This window comes from Leucopleurus acutus, assembly GCF_964270905.1.
Source record: "Leucopleurus acutus genome assembly, chromosome: 1".
In the NCBI taxonomy this organism is placed as follows: domain Eukaryota; kingdom Metazoa; phylum Chordata; class Mammalia; order Artiodactyla; family Delphinidae; genus Leucopleurus; species Leucopleurus acutus.
In genome coordinates, this window is record NC_139142.1 from 79,931,318 (window position 1) to 79,954,548 (window position 23,231).

General features: G+C 37.5%; 1 protein-coding gene across 1 annotated transcript in view; it reads left to right on the forward strand.

Moving 5' to 3' along the window:
* CDIN1 (CDAN1 interacting nuclease 1) overlaps positions 1–23,231 on the forward strand; it is a 212,321-nt gene that overhangs the window by 107,858 nt on the left and 81,232 nt on the right. The window contains exons 9-10 of the mRNA XM_082846713.1: positions 5,700–5,765; positions 6,374–6,479. Of these exons, the coding sequence (XP_082702839.1) occupies positions 5,700–5,765; positions 6,374–6,479 (172 nt within the window). The remainder of the gene's footprint in view (positions 1–5,699; positions 5,766–6,373; positions 6,480–23,231) is intronic.

Sequence of the window (23,231 nt, forward strand, 5' to 3'; positions counted from 1 at the left end):
TGGCTTCATTCTTAGACAACAAAGATGATCCCTGGCAGTTGCTAATTTGTTTACTCTTGAGAGTTTCTAATCCCAGGGAACAGTGGTGCTTCTGGTTGGCCTCCTAATGAATCTTAGAAAGGGCTCTGATCAGTTATTCTGGGTCAAGTGTCCACTCCTGTGGCCAGTGGTAGGGGGGCGGGAGGACCGCCCACCAGAATCACATTGTGAGAGTAAGGTGGCAGTGCCAGACAGGGCAGAGTACAGGACAGAAAAAATCAAATATCTCACCCCACAGAAAATTAGCTACAGGTTGGAGCTTTATTCCCCATAACCAAAAGGCATCAGGGGTCAAATCTGTTACTGTTATTGTTGGATTGGTTCCTTGGTCCTGTGTGTGTGTGTGTCAGTGTGTAGAGATCACTTTTATGTCTCAGAGCTGCTAATATGCCTCCCTCCATTGAGATTCGTTCAGGGACAATAGGGTCTTAACATCAGTGACTACACCTCAAAGAGCTGGGGCGGACAAAGGCTAACATTCATCCATTCCACAGAATTTTGGAGTTAGAAAGGGCTCTGTGACCATCCAGTCTCCCTGTTCTGTTTAGTGGAAACTTGCCCCAGACCTTTCATCACAGTTATTGCCCTCCCCCTCCCAACAACTTGCCCTGAATTCTTTTTACTCTACCATGCTGATTTGTCCCTTCTTTTGTGGCATTAAACCAAAAGAATTTAGAGCGATGCAGTATAAAATATGGAAGAGTTTTGCTTTTGTTGTCCATGTTCATGTCCTCTGTCTCCACAGCCACCAGTCAGCAGGGGCCAGCCTACCCTGCCTCACTTTGCACTGTCCTGGCTTGTGACCTCCCATTTGTTTCCTATCTTTAGGGCACTTCAATTTTCACAAGTATTGTCCCCTAAAGACATAAGCAAAGGACAAGGTCAGAGCAGTCAGTTGTATTCCTTATTAGTGGCTTTGATAAGAGGCTTTGGGGGAAGAGGTTAAAACTAATGGCTGTAATGAAATTTTTAGGTTCTCTAAAGATTTCATTCATCTGTGTTATCGCTCTCCCCATTAAATGCATATCTGTTCGGTGTACCTTTGCGATGGTTTGCATAGCATAGTAACATCTATTACCAAAACCCTGCTAACTTCTTAAATTGGAAAGGCTGTGAAACTTACTCTTAGAGAATATAAAAATATGGGATGCAAAGGTCATAGCACCAATTATTGAATGAGACAGTGTTTTGGGGGGAAAAAAAACAGAAAAACAAGATACTGGAGTAGAAAAGATATACTGTAGTTTTCACTTGTATTGATGTGTATTTTTTGCCCTTCCCCAATTTAGTAAAAATGTAACAGGTGTTAAAAAGTTTCTTTTTGTACGAGGTATTTTAACCTAGCATTTTAGAAACGTTTTGACAAATTCATAGATAAGAGACCATGTCAGAATATTATTTTTCTTTTCATTTTCAGATGTTATGAACTGGAATTTTGCATAATTTCTCTGGGAAATAACTGTATTTCTTAAATTTAAAGTCTTTTAAGAAAAAAAAAGAAAACCTCAAACTTCTTGGCAGTCCTCATGCCGTGCTATGATTCTTAAGTATATGTTAACTAGTTTCAGATGTGTTTTGTTCTCTGACTCAAAATCACGCCTTTATTTTAAAAAAAGAAATTGTGTAATCAGTACTTAATTGCTTTGGATATTTTGGGCATTTAGAGGAGACGGTAATTAAAAGGCCCCAGAAATTAAACTTTCACAGTGTTCTTTACATATGTGATTCCTTTTTAAAAATGTCCTCTAAAGGCAAGCCTGACAACTTAAAAACAAATGAAGATCTGGATTGTCTTTTAAAATGTAACATCAGTTTTATCTGTGGATGCAGTTTCATTGGTTTTTTAGTTCCATTGAAGAAAGGATCATTAAAAGGCTAGAGATCAAGTGATTATTTCGTTCAGCTCCTCTTCGGTCCGGTGTCAACCAAATACTATCCAACAGATAGCCATCCCCTCTCTTGCGTTTCCAAATCTTTCAGGAGGAAAATGAGAAAATTTTCCCCACTTCATAAGTATTACACATGATCAAATTTAAATATTTGCCATAATTAAGAGTGGTATATGGTCTGTTGGGACAAAGCAGTACTTGGTTGTGGTGGGCTCTTGTCTATATCTGGCTATTTGAGAGGCCCAGGTGTTGGCAGTCACTTAACTTCTCTTGGCCTCTTTTATCATGTATAAACTGGAAGGTTGGAAGACTTTACAAGCTCAGAAATACTGTTTCTTAAGGCACACTATCTAAATACCCTACATTTTGTGGATCTAGAGGCTAACAAGTCTGCTTTTAAGTGAGAATATTCTTATATTAACTTTGATAATGAACACTTGAACAATGACATTAACAAGCTTGTACTTATGAAATATATTAGGTGTTTTTAATATACCTTAAATCAGAAGAGCCCTACTTCATATTTGCTACATTCACTGAATAAGTTAGGTATACGGAATTTGGAGATTGATTTCATATTGATCCCCAGCAATTCTGGGAAGTTATACTAAAAGTACTAGTCTAAAACATTGCTGTTACTCTTTTTTTTCCCTTTCTAACTAATGTTATTCTTTCTTTTTTCTTAATCCTGATCATTTTTTCTTGAAGAAAACAGCAGGTTACTTAAACATCCAGTTTTCCACTTGGGAAGTTCAAAAAATCATAAGTAACCACTTGGTTCCAATATGTACAAAAAGCTCTAAAAACATGGATGAAACTTATGATTCCCAAGGAAAATATAAATTGCAAAACTGACTGTATAAGAGATGAAAATCTAAACAGATCAGTAGCCATAAAAAAAAAAAAAAGGGAAAAGTAACCAAAAAGCTATGCACTATAGTAGCAGCAGGCCTAGACTGCTTATTATGGGGAATTCTGCCCAAACTTGAAGGAATGGATAAATCCAATGTTATTTAAAATACTACAGACCAAAGAAGAAGATAGGAAAACTTCCCATGTGTAGTCCCTTCCTTGATGATCAAGATGTACCTCAGAGCAGACAACTGGGGCCAGGGGTGAAAGATAGCAGTGAAAGTCATCAAATACAACCTTGAACTTTGGGTCACTTTTGTTGTCTCTTAAATCAGGAAAGAAAATTATTAAGTCAGTTCAGGTGGGCTTTGCAGAAGACATGGGTATTCTTAAAAATGCATTTATATTTTATTCAGTTACCCTTTTGAGTCTTAAATATGTGCCAAGCATATGCTGGTGGTGAGAATGGGACAGTGAATAGGCCCGGGATTTGGGAGACAGGCACATACACAATGAGACAAGGGAATGAACAAAGAAGGAGGCAGAAGGGAAGTCATGTGATGACCGAGCCATAACCTCGAGATCCTAGAGTTGGAACCCTGACCCACCCAATGGTCAACCAAATTTTAAATCCATACCCAATGGTTTGGATAATGATCTAATGGTAAGAAATCTTTGAAGGTCTGGGAGCCAGGAAAGGAGCATAATGCAAAGGCCAGGAAATCAGGTCAGATGGATGGGGCTGACCTTAAAAATCTCCTGGGACCTAGACCAGGTGAGCAAGGCCACCTGTTCATAAATGCTACTTCCTATACTTGCACTCTCATCTTCTCTGAACTTTGCCAAGTTGTACCCTCCTCCTTTTTTAGGAAATCTAGGTTGAAAGAAATAGTGTGAAGATTGAAACAAGGCAGGTAAGGCAGTGAGGGTTTAGAAAATAAACAGAGAAGATACCCAATACATAATAACATAGTACTTCCGATATGTGGAATGACCTCTTTTAAAAAAAAAAAAAAAAGCGTAATATCTGGTGGTGACACAGACTCCTAGAAGCTGTCTTTTGAGTACAGTTACTATTGAATCAACTTCGTATTGAGAGGTAGGGAGGTGGGGGGGTGGCATGGAGAAAGCATATGAATACTCTTGTACTTTGAGTTTCTCCACAGAAAGATGGAAAGATTTCCTAGCCTCACCTGATGTTTATCTTCAGGAAATTTAAATTGTAGGTATTGTGTTAGTAATTTTGGCACAGTGAACAAGAGTGTAGCATCTGCCTTTTAAGGGATTTTAGTGTGTGCGTTTGGATTGCTTGGTGACCTTTGAAATTTTGTTTTGCGCTGCTGTCGGAAACATAATCATTTTTCTTTCTGAAACAGATTTGAACATCTGCAAAGGTTGATCAAGCTAGGATAGTTTTAATAAAATATTAATCTCTCTTTTTTAATGTCAACCCAGCTTTTAAAACTGTTCATCAGCTACCTGAAACATCAGCTCAAGGCAGTTGGGTTGATTTAATAAATGCCTTTTCCATTAAACATTCTTGTAGCCAGAATGCATTTAGAGGATAGAAATTTTTTCAGTCTTGTTCATCCACAGTTCAGTTTTCCAAATTCTCTTGTTTTTAAAGTAAGATTAATTTTATTTCAACAGTTAACTTAGAATTTTTTATATTTCAAGCAGGGGAGATTGTTTCAAATTCTAGCATCAGTCCTTCAAAATTTGGATAAAGGATAACAACTGTAACCAAATTTAATTTAAATATCTAGTTTAAATATGTGTCTTGTCATTTAAAGGTTATTTACGTTTAAAATGCTGACCTTTCAGGATGTACACAGGAGTGTTCTAAAACAGAGTTTCTGAACATTGGCCATGAAACCACTGTCTTGGCCTGACAAATGGATTGGAAATAAGCTACCCAACAACTGAGAATGGGCCATTAATTTTAATCAAAGGTGATGCAGGAAGGCGAATGGGATGCATGACAATGTCAACAGCCCAGTAGGTGTTAAAAGACCACACAGCCTTCCTTGTTACTTGGTTGGGCCATTAGTTGAGGTTGGGTGAAGACAGAAAGCCATGTCTGGAATTGAATGACCAGGTCATTCCAAAATCTAACAGAGAACTGCTCATTTCAGAATCACATTGTAATGCCTTTAGAAGTCAAGGACAGCGTTTAGAAAATATTGGAGGACTTTTTTTTTTTTTAACCAAGCACCTAGGTAGTTTTTTCCAACTTTGTCAAGCACTCTGTTTTCCTGCCTCCTTTCCTCCTGAATGGCTCATTGATATTTACAGAGGATCAAGAAATCGAACAGATTTAGAAAAAAATCTCAAAGCCTGTTTGCTTTTCAGAATTACATATTTGTTAGTTGTAAAACTTTGGTAGATGCCAGAAACAATAGCCGACCAAAGGTATTAAGCAGGGTAATTAATTCTCTGTGGGGATCTCACTGTCCTTGTCTCTTTCTTATGTTCTTGTATGTAGGAATAGTTTCACTAATTGAAACTAAACTTTCTTAATTGCTTTAATGAAAGCATTTGTTTTATAAAGGCCAATGTCAATATTGGCTTGATAACATTAGTGATATTCATGGTGGTGGAAGCCTTTTCTTTTAATCAGTAAGTATACTTCATTATTTTGAGTATCTTCAATTATAAGAAAGGTAGTGTATGACAGCTTGAATTAATGATGTTTATAATAAAGACATAAAAATGCAGAAGGGACAAAGAGGCATTTTTATATCTCTGCTTCCAGTTTGTTATGAAAGTTCATTTATTCCTACACAGCATTGCATATATAAGAATGATATGTATGACTGCATTAGTAATTTTTACACATTTTTAAGGAAGAAAAGCAATTATATTGCTGTCTTGTTAATGGAATACTGTGATAAGTAATAGTATTTGTTCATCCTGTAGATGAAGATCAGCTCCGTGCAAAGGGTTATGACAAAACACCAGACTTTATTTTACAAGTACCCGTTGGTAAGTCCTTAAACTCTGCTATGCATTTGTTTATAGAGAAAAGGGATGTGTTTTTCCCATAGCTTTGAAAAATTGTGTTAGTGTTATTAGCAAATGTTAGCAGAGAATCTAGATTCACTTGATAATTTTGTATCTAAATGTGTGAAATAATTGCAAAAGATTATTTTAACATAGCAGAAAATTATAGGTTTAGAAGAAACCTATGCCTTAAAAACTTTTGTGTATATTTGAGAAATAAACATGTGTTCTAAAGACATTTTGGTTACCATTTTCGAGTCATTTCTCTAAGTACCGAATTTTTAACATAGGGTTCTATTGAAAAGCCAGGCTCACTTGGTTTGCTTTCACATTACTTGTCAACTTATACGGGCAGTCTCAGAATAGGAGAGAGACTTTTGTAAATGACGAAAATAAAAGGGATGTGATTGTAGCATAAATGTTCCTTGTTACGAACATGTACGATGTGTTGTTTTATAATTACATGCATAGATGATGGTGAGGGCTAAGCCTCTGTTCATGAATGTGAAGCATAGAGAGACCCAGACAGAGTTCAAAATTTTCAATTTTCCCTTCCCTTTGCTCTATATTAGTAATGCTTTGTCCCTTAGCTGTAGAAGGGCACATAATTCACTGGATTGAAAGCAAAGCCTCATTTGGTGATGAATGTAGCCACCACGCCTACCTGCATGACCAGTTCTGGAGCTACTGGAACAGGTAAGGCCCCATTATTTTTCTCTTAAGATAAACGATACTCAGCAGAAATCTCATTAGAAAAAAATATTTTGTTTAGCTGGTAAAAATGCTAGTAGCCTTTGTTTCTAGTAAATACCGAGACTTGATTAATGTATTCATTTCAGGTAATTTCAGCTTCTTTGCTTTCATAATGTAGCTTCACTTTTTAAAACGAAAAATCTCTGCATAATGTCAAAATTAGTGTAGACGCCATTTTCCATTTCACAGTGATGATATTGGTGTCACTTAAAATATGAAAAATAGGATGTGATATATATTATGATATTGACACTGACTTTTATCCTCTTGATGTGGAAGTTATGCTTTCTGTCAGATCTTAAAAAAATATTTTATCCTCAGCTCTCTGAGGAAAGTATCCAAACGATATGAAAGATCAAAACAAATTACCTTCCAGTGGTAGAAAATAGTTTACCTACCAACTTCAACCAACATTCCCAAAGGCATGGCGATCTCAGTGGTTAAGAAAAGGATGGTGTTGGAGGAGGGGGGAGGATGCCATATTACCGAGTACCCACCATGTGTCTGGGCTTGCAGATTATCTCAGTTAATACTCACAAGAAAGTTACGTTTATTTCCATTTTACAGACAACTAAACTGATACTCAGAGAAAATGTAACTATGGGTACAACTAGTTATCATGCATTGTCTTTCTCACGTCTAAATCTGTGCTACTTTTAGCACAACTCTATTGTAATTTACAGTACAACTGTTGAAACTTTGGCCTTTGCTATTATTGGAGTCCCAAGCTTTCACACCACATATTTTTGACCCCTTAGATCAGAAGGTGGGTCAAGGGGTAACCTTTCTAGATTAACTGTGTTCCTTGGTCACTGGCCAGCTGTAAGAATACAATAATAAGGTGACATTGGTCCGATCATTCAGGAGAGAGACAGTAGCATCGGTGGACAGTAGTCTTACCCTGGAAAAAAACAGTGACAGCCTACAGAATTTGGCATTATATTGTTACTCAGCTTTACAAAAGGCCAGTGGACCTCTCCCGTAGCAGATGTGCTAAACTAAGCCCACTTTTTGCCATGGTAACAATGATGATGACAAAATGCTAACTGTAATGGCTTTCTTGATTTTCTTGTGTAATTGTGCATAGCATCCGAGCTTTACTTTACAGGGATGGAGGAGGAAAGTGCAAAATGTTTTAGAAATCAATGCTGCTTCAGCGTTTCCTGTCTTTTATTCAGCCATTATTCAAATCAGCAGTAATGTGACAAATTGAATTTCAGATTTTTAGCAATTTTATGATGAGTTTGAAATAGTAAAGCATCATTTTTGATATTATAGGGAAAGCAATGACAAGAAAATTAAATTGCATAAGTTTAGGTTGATAAGGGATTTTTAAAAAACTGGTAAGCTCAATCATTATGCATTGAGACTGTCTCCCCACTTTGGTACTGATCAAGCCTTTTATGAGAAACAATTAGAATTTGAATCCCAAATAGTAGAGCTTACTTGAAAATTCCAAAGGCACATCTTCATTCTAAAACAACTCAACTGTTGTTTGAATGTCTACTCTGTGCTTAGCCCTCCCCATTTTAGAGGCTGATTAAATAATCAAGTCACGCATATGGTAGACCTATGGATTATTCACATGGCCGGAGGGGCATCTGAGCAATGGATAACTTAATAGTTTGACTTGGACTGGATTTTGGATTATTGTGTTGCCTGCTGCTGTTTTAAATTTTAACGATGTTCTATTTCCACTACTGTTGACTTACATTTCCTAAACACATTGTTTGAATGTATACCAGCTAAGTGGACATAGTTCATTTAGGGCATGTTGTGTGGTAAGGGAAAGCCAGCCTTAGTTTTGAGTGTTCCAGATCGTTCAAGGGGGGAATGCTCTGCACAAAAGTCACTAGTTCACAAAATGTCTGCAGAGAGGCCAAGAAATGCGGATCATGCTAACATTCAATATGGAACATAGAGGCGTTTACTTGGATATAGAATTTTGGTTGTAATAATGATACAGACTTATCAGTGATGAGGCATTTTGACAGAAGGAGAACTTAGCGCAGTTATGAAAGTTTGGGATCCTACTTTTTTAATATTTTGCCTCAATACGACTCACACAGCATTAGCTAAAATTCATCAGAGTAGGAAGAAATCTTTCCCACCTATAGGTAGCCTTTCAAGGAGACTGTTGGTTGGCATTTGGGTTAATTGCTTTATTTCTATGATAAGGCTCTAGTCAACATAAGAACTGTTTTCTAGTGTCACACTATTTTTCTTTTTTTCTTCTAGTTTTATTGAGATATAATTGCTATATAGCACTATGTAAGTTTAAGGTATACAGCATAATGATTTGACTTACAGACATGAAATGAAAAAATTGTCACATTATTTTTAGATTAAACATTGGATTTTATGATAAGACTGTTCAATGTTTGTGGAATCATAATCTTGTCTAAGCCTATTTTTCCACATAAATAACTACAGAGCCCCTATATTTTAGTTTAATATTTCTCTAAGAGTTTTCTTTTTACGTAAATTAGTATTCTTACTCAGCCTTTCAGCAGCTCCCAATCACACCTTCCCTCTTTATTAAAACATGCTGTTTTTATGGCTTCCAAAAGATATTCTTCTAGGTTTCTTCCCCACACACCAGCAACGTACTCTGTCTCCTTTGCTATCTCTTCTTCCTCTTCCCAGCTCTAGGCTGGAAGGCCCTGGAACTCAGGGCTCACCCCTCCTCCCTCTTCTGTCTACATTCTTCCTGGGTGTTCCCTGGAAGATCTCACCAGAGACTGTGGCTTTATATTCCATCTCTATGCTGCCATCTCCTAATTTTTACCCTCAGCCCTAAGATTCCCCCTGAGTATACATTTGTTCATCTATCCAGCTGGCTGCTGAGTATCTTCTCCTGGTTATCTAATAGGTATCTCAGACTTCACATGTCCAAAATTAAACCCTTGACTTTCTTCCTCAAGCTTGTTACTCCCCCATTTCCTCCCAAGCTCAACTAGTGGCACCACAATATCTCCAAATCCTCAACCCCAAGTATCATCACCAATCCATCAGCAAGTCCATTCAGCCCTACCTTCACCACATCTCAAATTGTGCCTTGTATCACCACCCTACCTGCTGCCGCCTCAGTGTCTGTAAGCATCTCCTGGACTATTCCTGTAGCTTCCAAACTGGTCTCCTTGCACTCAGCACTTGCACTCCTGTGGTCAGTGTTTCATACCCCAGCCAAATTGACTCTTGGAAAACATAAATCAGATTGGGCCACTTCCCACCACATTTAAAATAAAATCCAAACTCTTTACCGCGACATTCAGAGCCCTGCATGATCTGCCTCTCACCACCCCCAATTCTGTCCGCACCTGCCCCTCTCCCCTCACCTAAGGTTCTCTCTGTCTCTTATACTTCCTTGGCCACGCTGGCTTTCTCTGTCTTCCCTGAATCTACACTGCTTGTTTCTGCTTCAAGACCCTCACTCTGGCTAATCCTTCTGCTTGGAATTGTCTTCACTTGGATCTCCACATAGCCTGCCCTTTATGACATTCAGGTGTCTGCTCAAATTTCCCCTCCTCAGGGGGGCCTTCCCTAACCACCCAGTCTAGAAGGCATCACCGTCAGTCATCCTCTCTTCTTACTTGGCTTTACTTTTCTTCACAATACTTACTCCGGGCTTCCCTGGTGGCGCAGTGGTTGAGAGTCCGCCTGCCGATGCAGGGGACACGGGTTCATGCCCCGGTCCGGGAAGATCCCACATGCCACGGAGCGGCTGGGACCGTGAGCCATGGCCACTGAGCCTGCGCGTCCGGAGCCTGTGCTCCGCAACGGGAGAGGCCACAGCAGTGAGAAGCCCGTGTGCCGCAAAAAACAAAAAAACCAAACATGATACTTACTCCTGAGTGAATGAATAGACAGTAGTTGGAAACATTTATACAAACACCAATTTACTTGGTTTGAAAGAGCTTTACCTTTTATATTGCTATTTCTAATTACTACACATAGGGTGCATTTCATTCCTTTGTAATCAAAGCTTCAAGAATTTTCTCCAGCTTAATTAACCTCAAACAAATTTAAATTTTGCAATGTAGTCACCTTCCCTAAAATCAGATATTGAGTACAGAACATAAGCTGCCTTTTCGGCAAGTGGGCCCTCATCCCAGGTACGATCCTCATTAAAGAACTCCTCAGAACTCTTCCAGTTCTGTGGAGTTAAAAGAATGCCTCTGAGAAGCAGCATTTGAACCATAACATAGCCCCAAATTATATAGGGCTATGTATACAATTGTATAGAAAATGCATATATATTTACATATATCTGTATATATACCTCATATACTTAGGGCTATATATATACAAATTGAATTAAAAAACATATTTCCTTATGCAGTTGGAAACAAAAAATACCTTCTCGTCCTACCTGTCTAGTCAAAAGGTGGGTTCTTTGACAATTTGACCTACATTACTAAGTTTATTTTCTTATTGAGATGGTGACAGGTAAAGAAGAAACTAATTCTACAGTGTGAGGCCAGAATATACATGGGTTCTAACTTGTGGCCTTTCAAAGAAGCAGGAGCAGACACCCTGTGCTCACTTTAGTGGTTGGAGATAAAGTGGGTCTGTTTGGATGAAAATACTGATGACTCTAAATTACAAAGAACCACATGCAACCATACAGCGCATGAACAGTGCCCAACAGCACTGAGTCAAGAACATGGAAATCTCAGCTGTTAAGTTCAGCCCTGTCATCTGCCATTCTGGGCACATTCTGACACACTGTCATCAGTGGAATCTATTTAAAACTAAAGTGCACTTGGTAGATATACCTCTCTCCTCTCAAAGAAGATCTAAGCTTACTGACTGGAAAGAATAAGGCAAAGTTTTGTTTGAGCATGATTTTCCAGTTTAGTGATCCTTGATGTAATGGGAGGAACCTATCCTGTTCCTGGGTTTGAATCCAGGCTGTGCCACTCTCTGGTCCCATGACTGGGAGCAACTTGCTTAAAGTCCCTGAGCCTTTGTTTTTTCCTCAACACAATGAGGTTGATAACACCTTCTTCACCATATTGTTGTGCAGAGCAGTTATTTAATACATATAAAGCACTTTCACAGTGCTTGGCAGTCAACAGATATACTCTCCTCTGTCTCTTTTTCCTGTGGATCACTGTCTGATAGAATTTAGAAGTCTTCTGAGTAGATGTTTTAATTTCCTTCTTTGCCAGATAAACTCCTACTCGGCTAACCTCAGCACTCAGCTTGACTGACATCTCTTTGGGAAACCTTCCTGCAGTTCATGATTGCGTTCACTGCCCCTCCTGTGTTCTTCTAATAAGTTCATAGCATTTGTCAAATATTGTAATTGCTTGTTTACTTGCCACTCTCCTCCAGTTAATATATTGAGTTACGTCTTACCTATTTGCTTTATCCAACATCAAATGCCCAGAAGCTGGTGGAATGCCTGGCACAGAGGTGCCAGTAGGTGATCAGTAGATATTTATTGAACAAATAAATATATGAATGGATTTCCTGACGCATAACAGACAACAACATTTTGAATCAACCATTAAGGATTTTGTTAGACATTGGGACATTAAAACACAATAAGACCAAAATTTTTTCTTTGAGAATGCCGCTCTAAGGACAGTGAGAAAAATGCCTCATTTTTCTAGAGAACTTTTATAGACTTTTCAGATGTATAGACTATTGCAGATCTATATCATGAAATATAGCGTGTTTATGTACATAGAGTTTTAAAATAGAAAATAACCGATAAGTGGCAAATGCATTTTATGAAGTTTTTTAGGCAAGTATTTTTAATCTTATATTGATTATTTGCTTTCACAAAACTTTAGCAAGGTCTCTTGTTTGATTTTTGACACGGAATGCCTTGAAAATCCTGAGCAGAAGCTATTCTCTAGTTTCTTTAGGGCTGCGTAAAACTGGGCCCGCCTTAACACTTGGGGGGCCTGGGACAAGAGTGTGATTGGGGGCCTATATACAATGTGCCCAAATATTTAAGGTTGTGTATCAAGTTAACAGACAGTAAATAAAATCTGTTTTATCCTGCATGAAGATCTGGGAGTTCGGATTTGCATTAAGAATTCCTGGACTTCTCGGAGATCCAGGCTGCATATGGCAGTGTAGGAATAGGTGCCGCCACTGCACAGCCCATCTCCCTTTTCTTATCACCTTTGGCTGTGTCCTACACCTGGGAAGGTTTTAAGCACAGCCCAGCCTGTACATCCAAGCTCCATGTATTGATACCTTCAAACCTCTGCCCTTGGTCATCTCTCAGGCCAGCGGTGCACACTCTGGTGGTCTGCCCTCTTATCAAACAGGCAGGCCCTGAGAGTGGTCTCGGGACTATTTGATCAGGAAGTTCTGAGGTCCCTGGTAACATGGAGTGTGACTTAGAAAGGTATTGGAGGGAACAGACATCAGGTGAAGATGTCCCCTGTGCTCTGCAGACTCCTCACCCCATGGGCTGCAGTACAACCAGAAGAGGCCAGAGCAGAATCCTCTAAAGTTTGGGTCCAGGCCATGGACCCCTCTTAACTGGGACTAAAGGTATCAAAGGAAGCAAGTATATTTGTCTTCCAAAGTCATTTCTTGTGCTGATGTTAGGATATGAGGGGAGATGAGCACCAGAGGAAATATGGGCTTGATCACATTGATGTCTCACTAAAAAGATGAAGAGCTGAGTTCCATCTGTGGGATTCTTGAACCTTTGGCTCCAGAGAGTCTACCTTCCTAGAGGCAATGGTAAGCTAATACCTTCTACCACAAGAATCGATTTGACTTTAGTTCTTACCTCTAAGTATTTTTTAAAGATTGGTTATTTACTCAATGGTTTAGTGATTGCTTTCTCTGGGTTTCTCTGGGCTGTGCTAACTTGAGAGGCGAGGCATTTAGAATGGGGCTGCCAAGCAGTTAGAGTTAGGGAAGGTATTTTTCAGAGGATGTCCAAGAGTTTTTCCTGTATGAAGGTACTTCCAGGAAGCCTGCAATTAACCAAATCACAGATTTCCAGTTATTTCAGTCTTGTTAACAACAAGGCTGATCACATCTGTCTTAGGTTGGAGAATGTGCCTCAGCTATAGAAGCTCTTGCGAACCTTCAATTACAGCAGCCTCAGAAGGCACTGCTGCCGTATACTAACAAGCGGTCATCACCAGCAGCAAGAGACAGATTGACTAATAATTAGCAAATGCACTGGAGAGGGCCTCTCTGAAGGTAAAAATATAATAATTTGCTTTTCCATCTCTTATGGTGGTGCTGGTTGTGAGATACTGATATCTCATTGTTCCAGAGAAATACCTGGCACTGTTATTAGCTGGAGTGACCTAGAAATATTTTAAAAGGACGAAGGAAGTGTCTTCTGTGTAGATAGTACTTTTATGAGTTCTCATAATGGTTAAGTACCATTTTTTTCTGCATTTGGAGTACGAATAGCAAGAACTTTGCCCACCACAGAATTCATATTTTCTGCCATTGTTAATTGTTTTCAATGTTGACTTTAAATACAAAACTGAATGAGGAATAGAAATGTTGTCTTAGGCCGTTGAAGTGGTATTTGCAATAAAGAGATAGTGGTTGAGAAAACTGGAAGGAGTTAATCATGGATTAAAGGGAAAGAAAATAGGCTTATAAGGAAATGTCAGTGAATCACAGTTTCTCAGAAAGATGTCTATCTGATATTACCTTCAAGCATATACAAGATTTTTTTTAGTTGGGGAGGGATGGTGCCTATTGACCAGTTTCCCAATTCCAGGGGACCAAAGAATTGTTGAAAGCATAACTCTTCTTGCTGAGCTATTATGATAGAGTTAATATGAATCACGTATGTTTCAGAAGTATTACCACAAATCAAACCAAGAAACAAATGATTGGATGTCCATTCTAAGGATGGAAACACAGCCATTATGATTGTCCAGAGAGTGTAAGAGAAAAATAAAGGAAGTGACTCAGGAGTACAGAGTCAGGAGCCCAAGGATACAGAGTTCATTTTTGAAATTAATTTTGGAATAATGGAGATCAGGTTGAAATTGCTGCTAAAAGGGCTTGGGGTTTAGGGCAGTGATTCTCAAACTTCATATGTATTAAAATCACATGGTTGGAACTTTTTAAATATTGATGTGAAATTCATCCCTGGAGAACTGATTTAATTGGTGTGTGGTGGAGCCTGGACCTTAGGAGGTTTTTTTTTGTTTCGTTTTGAAAACTTCTGATGATGACGTTGACCTGCATCAGGTTGAAGTCCACTTCTTTACATGGCCTTCATTTGCCAGCTATCCCCAGCATTCCTAGCCTAGATGCTTCTACATAGAGTCTTCATAAGAAAAAGAAGAGTTTTATTGAGGAATACTGGTTCAGATCAGCAAACGCTTCACAGACACTTGTTAGTCTCTTGGCATCTGGTCTCTGCCTTTGAGGGCCTCACAGTGAGGACTGAGGCAGTAAATTGCAAAGACAGAACCTGAACCCAGGTCTCCCTCTGAACTCATACCTGTGTTCTTTCTGCTCCACCATGCAGCTTAATGTCAGTCATAGTGATAAGTCTGTTATAAGAGGCTACTTACTCTGTCACTTAATGCAGGGATCCCCAACGCCTGGGCCATGGACCAGTACCGGTCCGTGACCTGTTAGGAGGTAAGTGGCAGAAGGTGCGGCGGGCAAGCAGGCGAGCGAAGCTTCATCTGTATTTACAGCCGCTCCCCATCACTCGCATTACCACCTGAGCTCTGCCTCCTGTTAGCATTATGGTGAGGTGTATAATTATTTCATTATATATTACAATGTAATAGTAATAGAAATAAAGTGCTCAATAAATGTAATTCACTTGAATCATCCCGAAACCATCCCCCCCAGCCCCGGTCCTTGGAAAAACTGTCTTCCATGAAACCGGTCCCTGGTGATAAAAAGGTTGGGGACCACTCACTTAATGGGTTTGCTAAGCTGAAGCTAAAAACCTCTCCAGCATATGAGGTGTAGATATTCACCTTCATGTGGTTCAAGAAAATGGGCCAGACGTTCTCTGTTGCTCTCCTTATTGTATATTCAAAATGCATCTGTAGGATTAATATAAAATCCTGTCAGATATACATACCTATGTGCCCAGAACATAACAACCCCTAAATTGTTGTATTTGAAATCTACAGAATCAGAGTTTTTTTATATATGGTACAGAAAAAAGAAAGCATGTAAAAAGTCTGTTTTAGTAAGTAATGGTGTTTTTAAAAACAGCTTTAATGAGATATAATTGACATACAATATACTGCACATATTTAAAGTACATAATTTGACAAGTTTAACATATGTATAAACTCGTAAAATTATCACCATGACAAAGATAGTTCATTAGTTTACATTTTCTGTAAATGGAATCATTCAGCATATACTCTTTTGTCTGGCTTTCTTTTTTTACTCAATGTAACTATTTCATTATTCATCCGTGTTTTTGAACATATCAAGAGTTCATTTTTTTCATTGCTGGCAAGTATTCAATTGTGTGGCTGTCCCACTGTTTGTTTATCCATTCACTTGTGGATAGATATTTAAGTTGTTTCTAGTTCTGGCTATTAGTAATAAAGTTTCCATGAACAGTCATGTAAAAATCTTGTATGGTTTCATTTCCCTTGGGCAAATACATAGGAATAAAATAGTTGGGACATCTGGTAAGTGGATTTTTACCTTTTTTCAAAATGATTAAACTGTTTTCCAAAGTGGTTGTACCATTTTATGTTCCCATCAGCAGTTTATGGGAGTTCCAGGTGCTCCCTTCGGTCAGTCTTTTTAACTTCAAACTTTCTAATAGTTGTGTAATAGTGTCTCCATGTGAGTTTAGTTTTTCTGTAATGACAAATGATATTGAGAATCTTTTCATATGTTTATTTTTATCTATTTGTCTCCTTTGGAGAAGCGTCTGTTCAAATCTTTGGTTCATTTTTTAGTTGAATTGTTTTCTTATTATTGAGTTTTGGTAGGTTTAAAAAATATCATGGATTTAAGTCCTTTATCAGATATATGGTCAGATATGAAATATTGTCTCCCAGTCTGTGGCTTGTCTTTTCATTCTCTTAACAGTGGCTTTCAAAATCAGAAGTTTTTAATTTTAATGAAGTCCAGTTTACCAGATTTTTTCTTTTATTATGCCTTTGATGTCATATCTAAGAAATCTTACAGATTTAAAGACTTAAAGAAATCACAGAGATTTTACCTTTGTTTTCTTCTAAAAGATTTATAATTATATATTTACATTTAGGTCTAGCATCCATTTTCAGTTAATTTTTATGTATGGCGTGATGTATAGCTTGAAGTTTATTTTCTTGGATGTGGATATCCAGTTGTGCCAGAACCATTTGTTGAAAAGCCTGTCCTTTCTCCCCTAAATAGCCTTTACACATATGTCAAAAATCAATAAATCATATATGTGTGGGCCTTTTTCTGAATTCCCTATTTTGTTCTGTTGGCCAATTTGTCTGTCTTTATACTAATTCTACACTGTATTGATTACTATAACATAATTTTGAAAACAGGTAGTGTTAGTCCTCCAACTTCATTTCTCTTTTTCAAGTTATTTTTGTCTATTTTTGGTCCTTTGCATTACCATATGAATTTTAGAATCAACTTATAAATTCCTAAAAAAATCTGCTGGACTTCTGATTGGCATCACATTGAGTTTATAGATCAATTTGGAACCCTATGTATTTTATATTTCTTGATTCTATAGGAAGTGATTTTTTTTTGTTTCAATTTCCAATTTATCATGTTAAAATAGAAGAATACAGTTGATTTGGTGTCTTGATCTTGCATTGTGCAAGTGGGTAAAACTCATTTATTAATACTTTACTTATTTGGTAGATGCCACAGGATCTTCTATATAGACAACCATGTTGTTTATGAATAAAGACAGTTTGCTTCCTTTTTCAATTTGGATGCGTTTTGGGTTTTTTTTTTTAAATTGCACTGCCTAGAATCTCGTATACAAAGGTGAATAGTGGTGAATGTGTACACCTTGTTCCTGGTCTTGGGGGAAAGGCATTTAATCTTTTACCATTAAGAATAATATTAGCTATAGGTTTTTGTAGATGCCTTTTAGGTTTGAGGAAACTCCCTCTATTCCTAGTTTGCTGAGAGTTTTTATCAAAATAGGTGTTGGATTTTGTCAAAATGTTTTTTCTGCATCTATTAAGATGATCATATGGATATTTTTTAATTAATTGATTAATATGGTGAATTACAGTGATTGATTCTTGAATGTTATACCAACCTTGCATCCTGGGATAAATCCCACTTGGTCATGAAGCAATATCCTTTTTATATTTTGTTATATTTGATTTGCTAAAAATTTGTTAAGAATTTTTGCATCTGCATTCATGAGTGAGATTGGTCTGTGATTTGCTTCTCCTTCTAAACTTTTTGTCTGGTTTTGGTATTAGAGTAATGGTGGCCTTGTAGTATGAGTTGGGAAGTATTCCCTTATCCTCAGTTTTCTGGAAAGTTTGTGTAGAATTGTTACTACTTCTTCATTAACTACTGGGTAGAATTTCCCAGTCAGATGATCTGGGGCTATTCTTTTGTGGGAAGATTTTAAACTACAAAATTGATTTATTTAATAGATACAGGGATTCAGGTTATCTATTTTTTTCTTGAGTGAACTTTGATACTTTGTGTCTTTTAAAGAGTTTATTCATTTTATTTAAGTTGTGGAATATATTAGCATAAATGTATTCAAAATACTCCCATATTCTTTTAATATCTGTAGAATCTATAGTGATGTCACCTTTTTCATTCCTGATATTGATAATTTTGTCTACTTTTCCAGATCAGTCTGCCTAGAGGTTTATCAATTTTACTGGTCTTCTGAAAGAACCAATATTTCATTTTATTGACTTTTTCCTGTTGGTTTTCTTTTTTCTTTTTCATTGATTTTTAATCTGTATTATTTATTTATTTGTTTAGTTTCAGTTTCACTTGCTCTTCTTTGTCTAGTTTCCTAAGGTGGAAGCCTGAGGTTATTGATTTGAAGCCATTCTTTCTTCCCAATATAGGCAGTTTAGTGTTGTACATTTGCCTCAAAGTACTGCTATAGCTGTATTACACAAAATGTTATATGTTGTATTTTTATTTTATTTGGTTCCAAATACTTTCTGATTTTTATTTTTATCTCTTCTTTGACCCACAGGCTATTTAGAAGCATGCTGTTTTGTTCCCAAGTATTTGGAACTTGTTCACATAGCTTTCTGTTATTGGTTTCTAATTTAATTCCATTGAGGTCAGAAACAAACTTGAATCCTTTTAAAATTACTGAGACTTGTTTTATGACAAAATCTTTAACTGCTTGGTCTTCCCATTCCCCCAGCTCCATCTCCTCAACTCTGAGAAGGTTCTTCCTCCCCACATTGCCTCCTGGAAACTCTCTCCAGGCAGCAAGCTGGGGAAATCAAAGTGCTCGCTTCTTGTGTTTTCCATCATTCAGGGGTCACTGTCCCTCACTGCTTGCTGTCTGTTGTTATCTATTTTGCTTTTTAGTTATTTCCAGCAGGAGGATAAATACAGTCCCTGTTACCTCATCTTGGATCCAAGTAGATGTCCTCTCAATTATGGTTTTTAACACGTAATTTAACGTACTATAAACCAGTTTGTCTTGTTTAACATTAACCTTGTAATCTTACTTACGCTGCATTAGACTTCATTGTCATCCTAAACAAATTTTCTTAAGCATTAACTATGAGAGAGTACTGTGCAAACCTTCAAGTTTATTTCTTTTGATATCTCTCTTTCAAATAGACATCCATATATTCTCTCCTTCTCCAGGCTTCTGAGAGTTGGAATGGGATTTTCAGTCACTACTTTTTGCCCAACAAAAGGAAGGCTTTTCATTTCGTTAAGGCCAAAAAGTGGATAATAAGCTTATGGTTGTTAGAAAGCAGCTTTCTTTGGTCATCTTCTGATAGCACTCACCAAGGGCTTCTGCTGCCTCTTAGACTAAAATAAAGCTAGCCATCTTTTGGTGAGATAGAACCCCATTCACAGAAGTTATGGCTTTTCACCCCCTCTATATGTAAGAGACACATTTTTTCCATTTTTGACCATCTTCTGCTATTACGTATCATTCAAGAATCTCCTGGGATGGGTGACTTTTATAGGTGATGAGGCTGCATTGCCCTAGTTTACCCTTGCTTATTCTCTTCCCACACATGTGGAGTATGGAAAATGAACCATGCATATAATTTTCATGTCTCATACTCTTCTTCTCATAAAACAGAAATATATATGGATACATAATGGCCATGGTAAGCATCCTTTCCCTCTAATTTCTAATTGACCCTGGAAGTCATATTCTTGTGAAAATTAGACCTCCTATATGAATTCTGTTTATCCATTAACATGTCACTTATATTCACTTATGTTTTTCTTTTTCTTGCTCTCTCCTTTATATTCTTAGTGTACTTTTATGATTTGTGTGAATTCTACTTTCTTGTTTTACTCCCTTCCCTTCCTGAATCACTTACATTGAGATGCTTCCTGTGTTTTGTTCACCCTTATTTTCTCATAAAGATTCTACCAACAAGGTACCTTGTTAACCCCTTCCTGCTTCTCCTTATTGCCATTTCCTTCCCTTTTGTTTCTGGCAACTTTGCTAATCATCACCACATCCCCATTTTAAATTCAGTCTTATAGCATCCCTGATAGCTCACTTCAAGTGATCATAAATTCAAAATTCATGCAAAATTCCTTTATTTAGAAAAGAGGATTTTTTAATTCAAAGCTCATCAACTTCTGTAAATATGAGGCTGTCACAGTTGTCCTTGATGGCTTTGGCTGTAATACTTTCAGAGCACTGTATATTGATTATGAAAATGGTGAAAATGAAGTCATTGGTTGTGTGCACAGGTCAGGTATATAAAACCATACTGAACTCAACACTAGAGCAAAATACTTGATCAGCCCCAATTGCCTTTCATTGTTTAATGCGAAATAAATATTTTTACCACTATATATTTCTAATTCAGCACATTCTAGCAAAGTGGTCCATAAGTAGTAGGACAGATACATGACTGGATTCAGTAGATACTGAGTTCCTTCTATGTGGAGGTGGTATATTATGCATTTCAGAGTGTACAAAAATGAGCAAAACCTAACTTTGCCTTCAAGGAATTTAATTCAATCTAATAGGGAAACAACATGTACATAAATCACAAAAATAGCCAACACTGAGCACCAACTATGTTCGAGGGACTGGTTTAAGCACTTATATGTATTATCCTCTTCAATCCACATAATAGTCCTATGAGGTCGATACTGGTATTTTATCCTCATTTCATATGAGAAAGTTGAGGCATAGAAAAGTTAAGTGCCCAGGTCAAGGTCACAGAGCTGGAAAGCCAGGGGAGATTTTTGAACAGAAGAGTGACATGATCAGGCCACTTTAGGATAGATATTCTGGTAGCAATGCTCAGGGTGGACAGAAGCAAGAAGTTGGGAAGAGGAACACAATTGCTATTCCAGTCATCCATATTGAAACACTCCATTAATTCCCAAATGATAATGGTGGCAGTGGAAATGGAAGGAGCCTGTGTAGACTTACAGAGATAAGAAAGAATTTGGCAAGTAACTAAATATTCTTGTATTGGGCGGTGTGGAACAGAGATAACTTTGAGATTTTGATATTGGCCATGGGGAGAACGATGATGCTCTTAAGGAACTGGGAGTGGAAAATAACCTAGGTTAGTGATTACTTCAGTTGCGATGATTAGAAATGTCCAAAGGCAACTGGGTTATGGGATGGGAGTCCAAATGATGGACCAGAGAAAGATTCATTTAGGGATATCTGCAGTAGAAATAGGCAAAGTAGGTTTTCCCAGAAGGGGAGAGTAGAGAAACACCTAGTTTTATGGACAGGGAGAGAAAGAAGACAACTGTGTTATAATGACATCTATAATAAAGCCTAGAGAATTGATTAACAAGTATTACCCTTACAGTGAATATAATTATTTCTAAATTTACTGACTCTCAACCTTCATCTCTCACATTTAAACATTTATAAAGTAAATTTAGCCTAGTTGCATTGAATCTGATTATTTGGAGCATTGATAGTTAACGTCAGTTTCCATCATGAGTTATATGGGTTGAGAAAGTTGTATCAAAATGTAAGAACCCGGGGCTTTTAACAATCACACTTGAAAGAAACCTCGGGAGTTGCATTTGTCAAGCAGCTAGGAAAACCATTCATGCATTCCCCACGTCCAAAGCTCCACAGGCAGCCCAAACATGAAGAACTGAAAGGTCATTCTTCTTCCTGTGGTATGATGGTTTGTTGACATATTTTGACACACCAGTACAATGCTGAAAGGATCTGACCTTCCTGCAATACTGAGGGACTCAGGTCTGGACAGAGTACCTGACACTCATTGCATTGCTCTCTTTGCCTTTCTTCTCCTCCACAGATAAACTTACTCCTCAAACATGAAATGCTGCCTTCCCTATAGAAATATTACAAATTTTAAGTGAACATAAGTTATGGCTTTTTAAATTTCTCGAGCTTTGTTTTTCCAGTTACCATCAAGCTGAAATCTTTACTTAGACCAATTCATGCTTTTAATTCAAATGAATTTGTTTTTCAAAATGATAAATGGGAATGGAGATTGTTAATGCTCGAAAGACTGAAACTAAACAAATTCGGAGGTTTCTGTGCTGTTATATGCTTTGCAGTCTTCACCTTTGTGATAGAAACCAATTTATTGGAGTTCACCTGTTTGAGGATTACCTCTACAGTGCAAAATTAATGTACATACAGGTAAATCTTAGGTAGCTTTTGAAGTAGTTGCCTCAGAGGTATATCATGTGTTAAGAGGTTGAAGAGTTAGGTGGAAACCAGAGAGCTGTCAAGAGAATTTTCTGTCATGTATAAAGGCATTCTATGTTAGGATTGTGTACTGTGAAAAGGAGCTTTGACTAGTTACCCGTTTTATTTCTTAATGCAAAATCATGGTGATGTGGGGATGGAAAGAGAAATGTTTACCACTAATGAATTTCTAAAATATAAAAGTAATAAGCTAAGTACTTTTTAATCAGGAGCAGCTATTCAGAAAGATTTTCTTGCTGTCTCCACAGCTAGTAAATATAAAGTGGAATAATATTCTCTAAGCATTTAGATTGCACTTTGCAAAATGTAAAAAGTTTTATGTATTTGTCATAATATGGGAAAAAGAGTATTCAAGTATTTCAGTGATATTATTTCCAAATGTGATAACTGTCTGCCATATTAAGATACTTTTGTCCAAGATAGGTATTTTAGTGGCATGCCTAAAATTGAGACAGAAATTCTGAAGTACTTAATTGTTTCAAACTATTACCTATCTTGCATAAACTTTGAACTTTCCAGTAGCACCCTGAGCATCATATATCTTTGTTGGAATTGTTTCCCTTTCTATTTTCTTCACCCTTTCAAAACCAGTCCCCAGTACTGACAAAGCACTTTCATCTCCTACCTAGGTTACCACCAGGCTTCAGCTCCAATTTCCTGATATTCCTCATTCAGGTTAGACCTCTAAGTTTGTGTGTTCTGAGAACTGACAGCCCTGATCCTGATCTGCCTGCCCAGAGCCCAGTCATACAGGCTCCACTGTGCCAAAGTGTGGCCACACCCCACAACCCCCAGACCTTAACTTTCAGGATTTTACGTAATTTTCAATTGACACCTATATCTGACATTGCAGTTGTACTTCTCGTTGTAGAGTC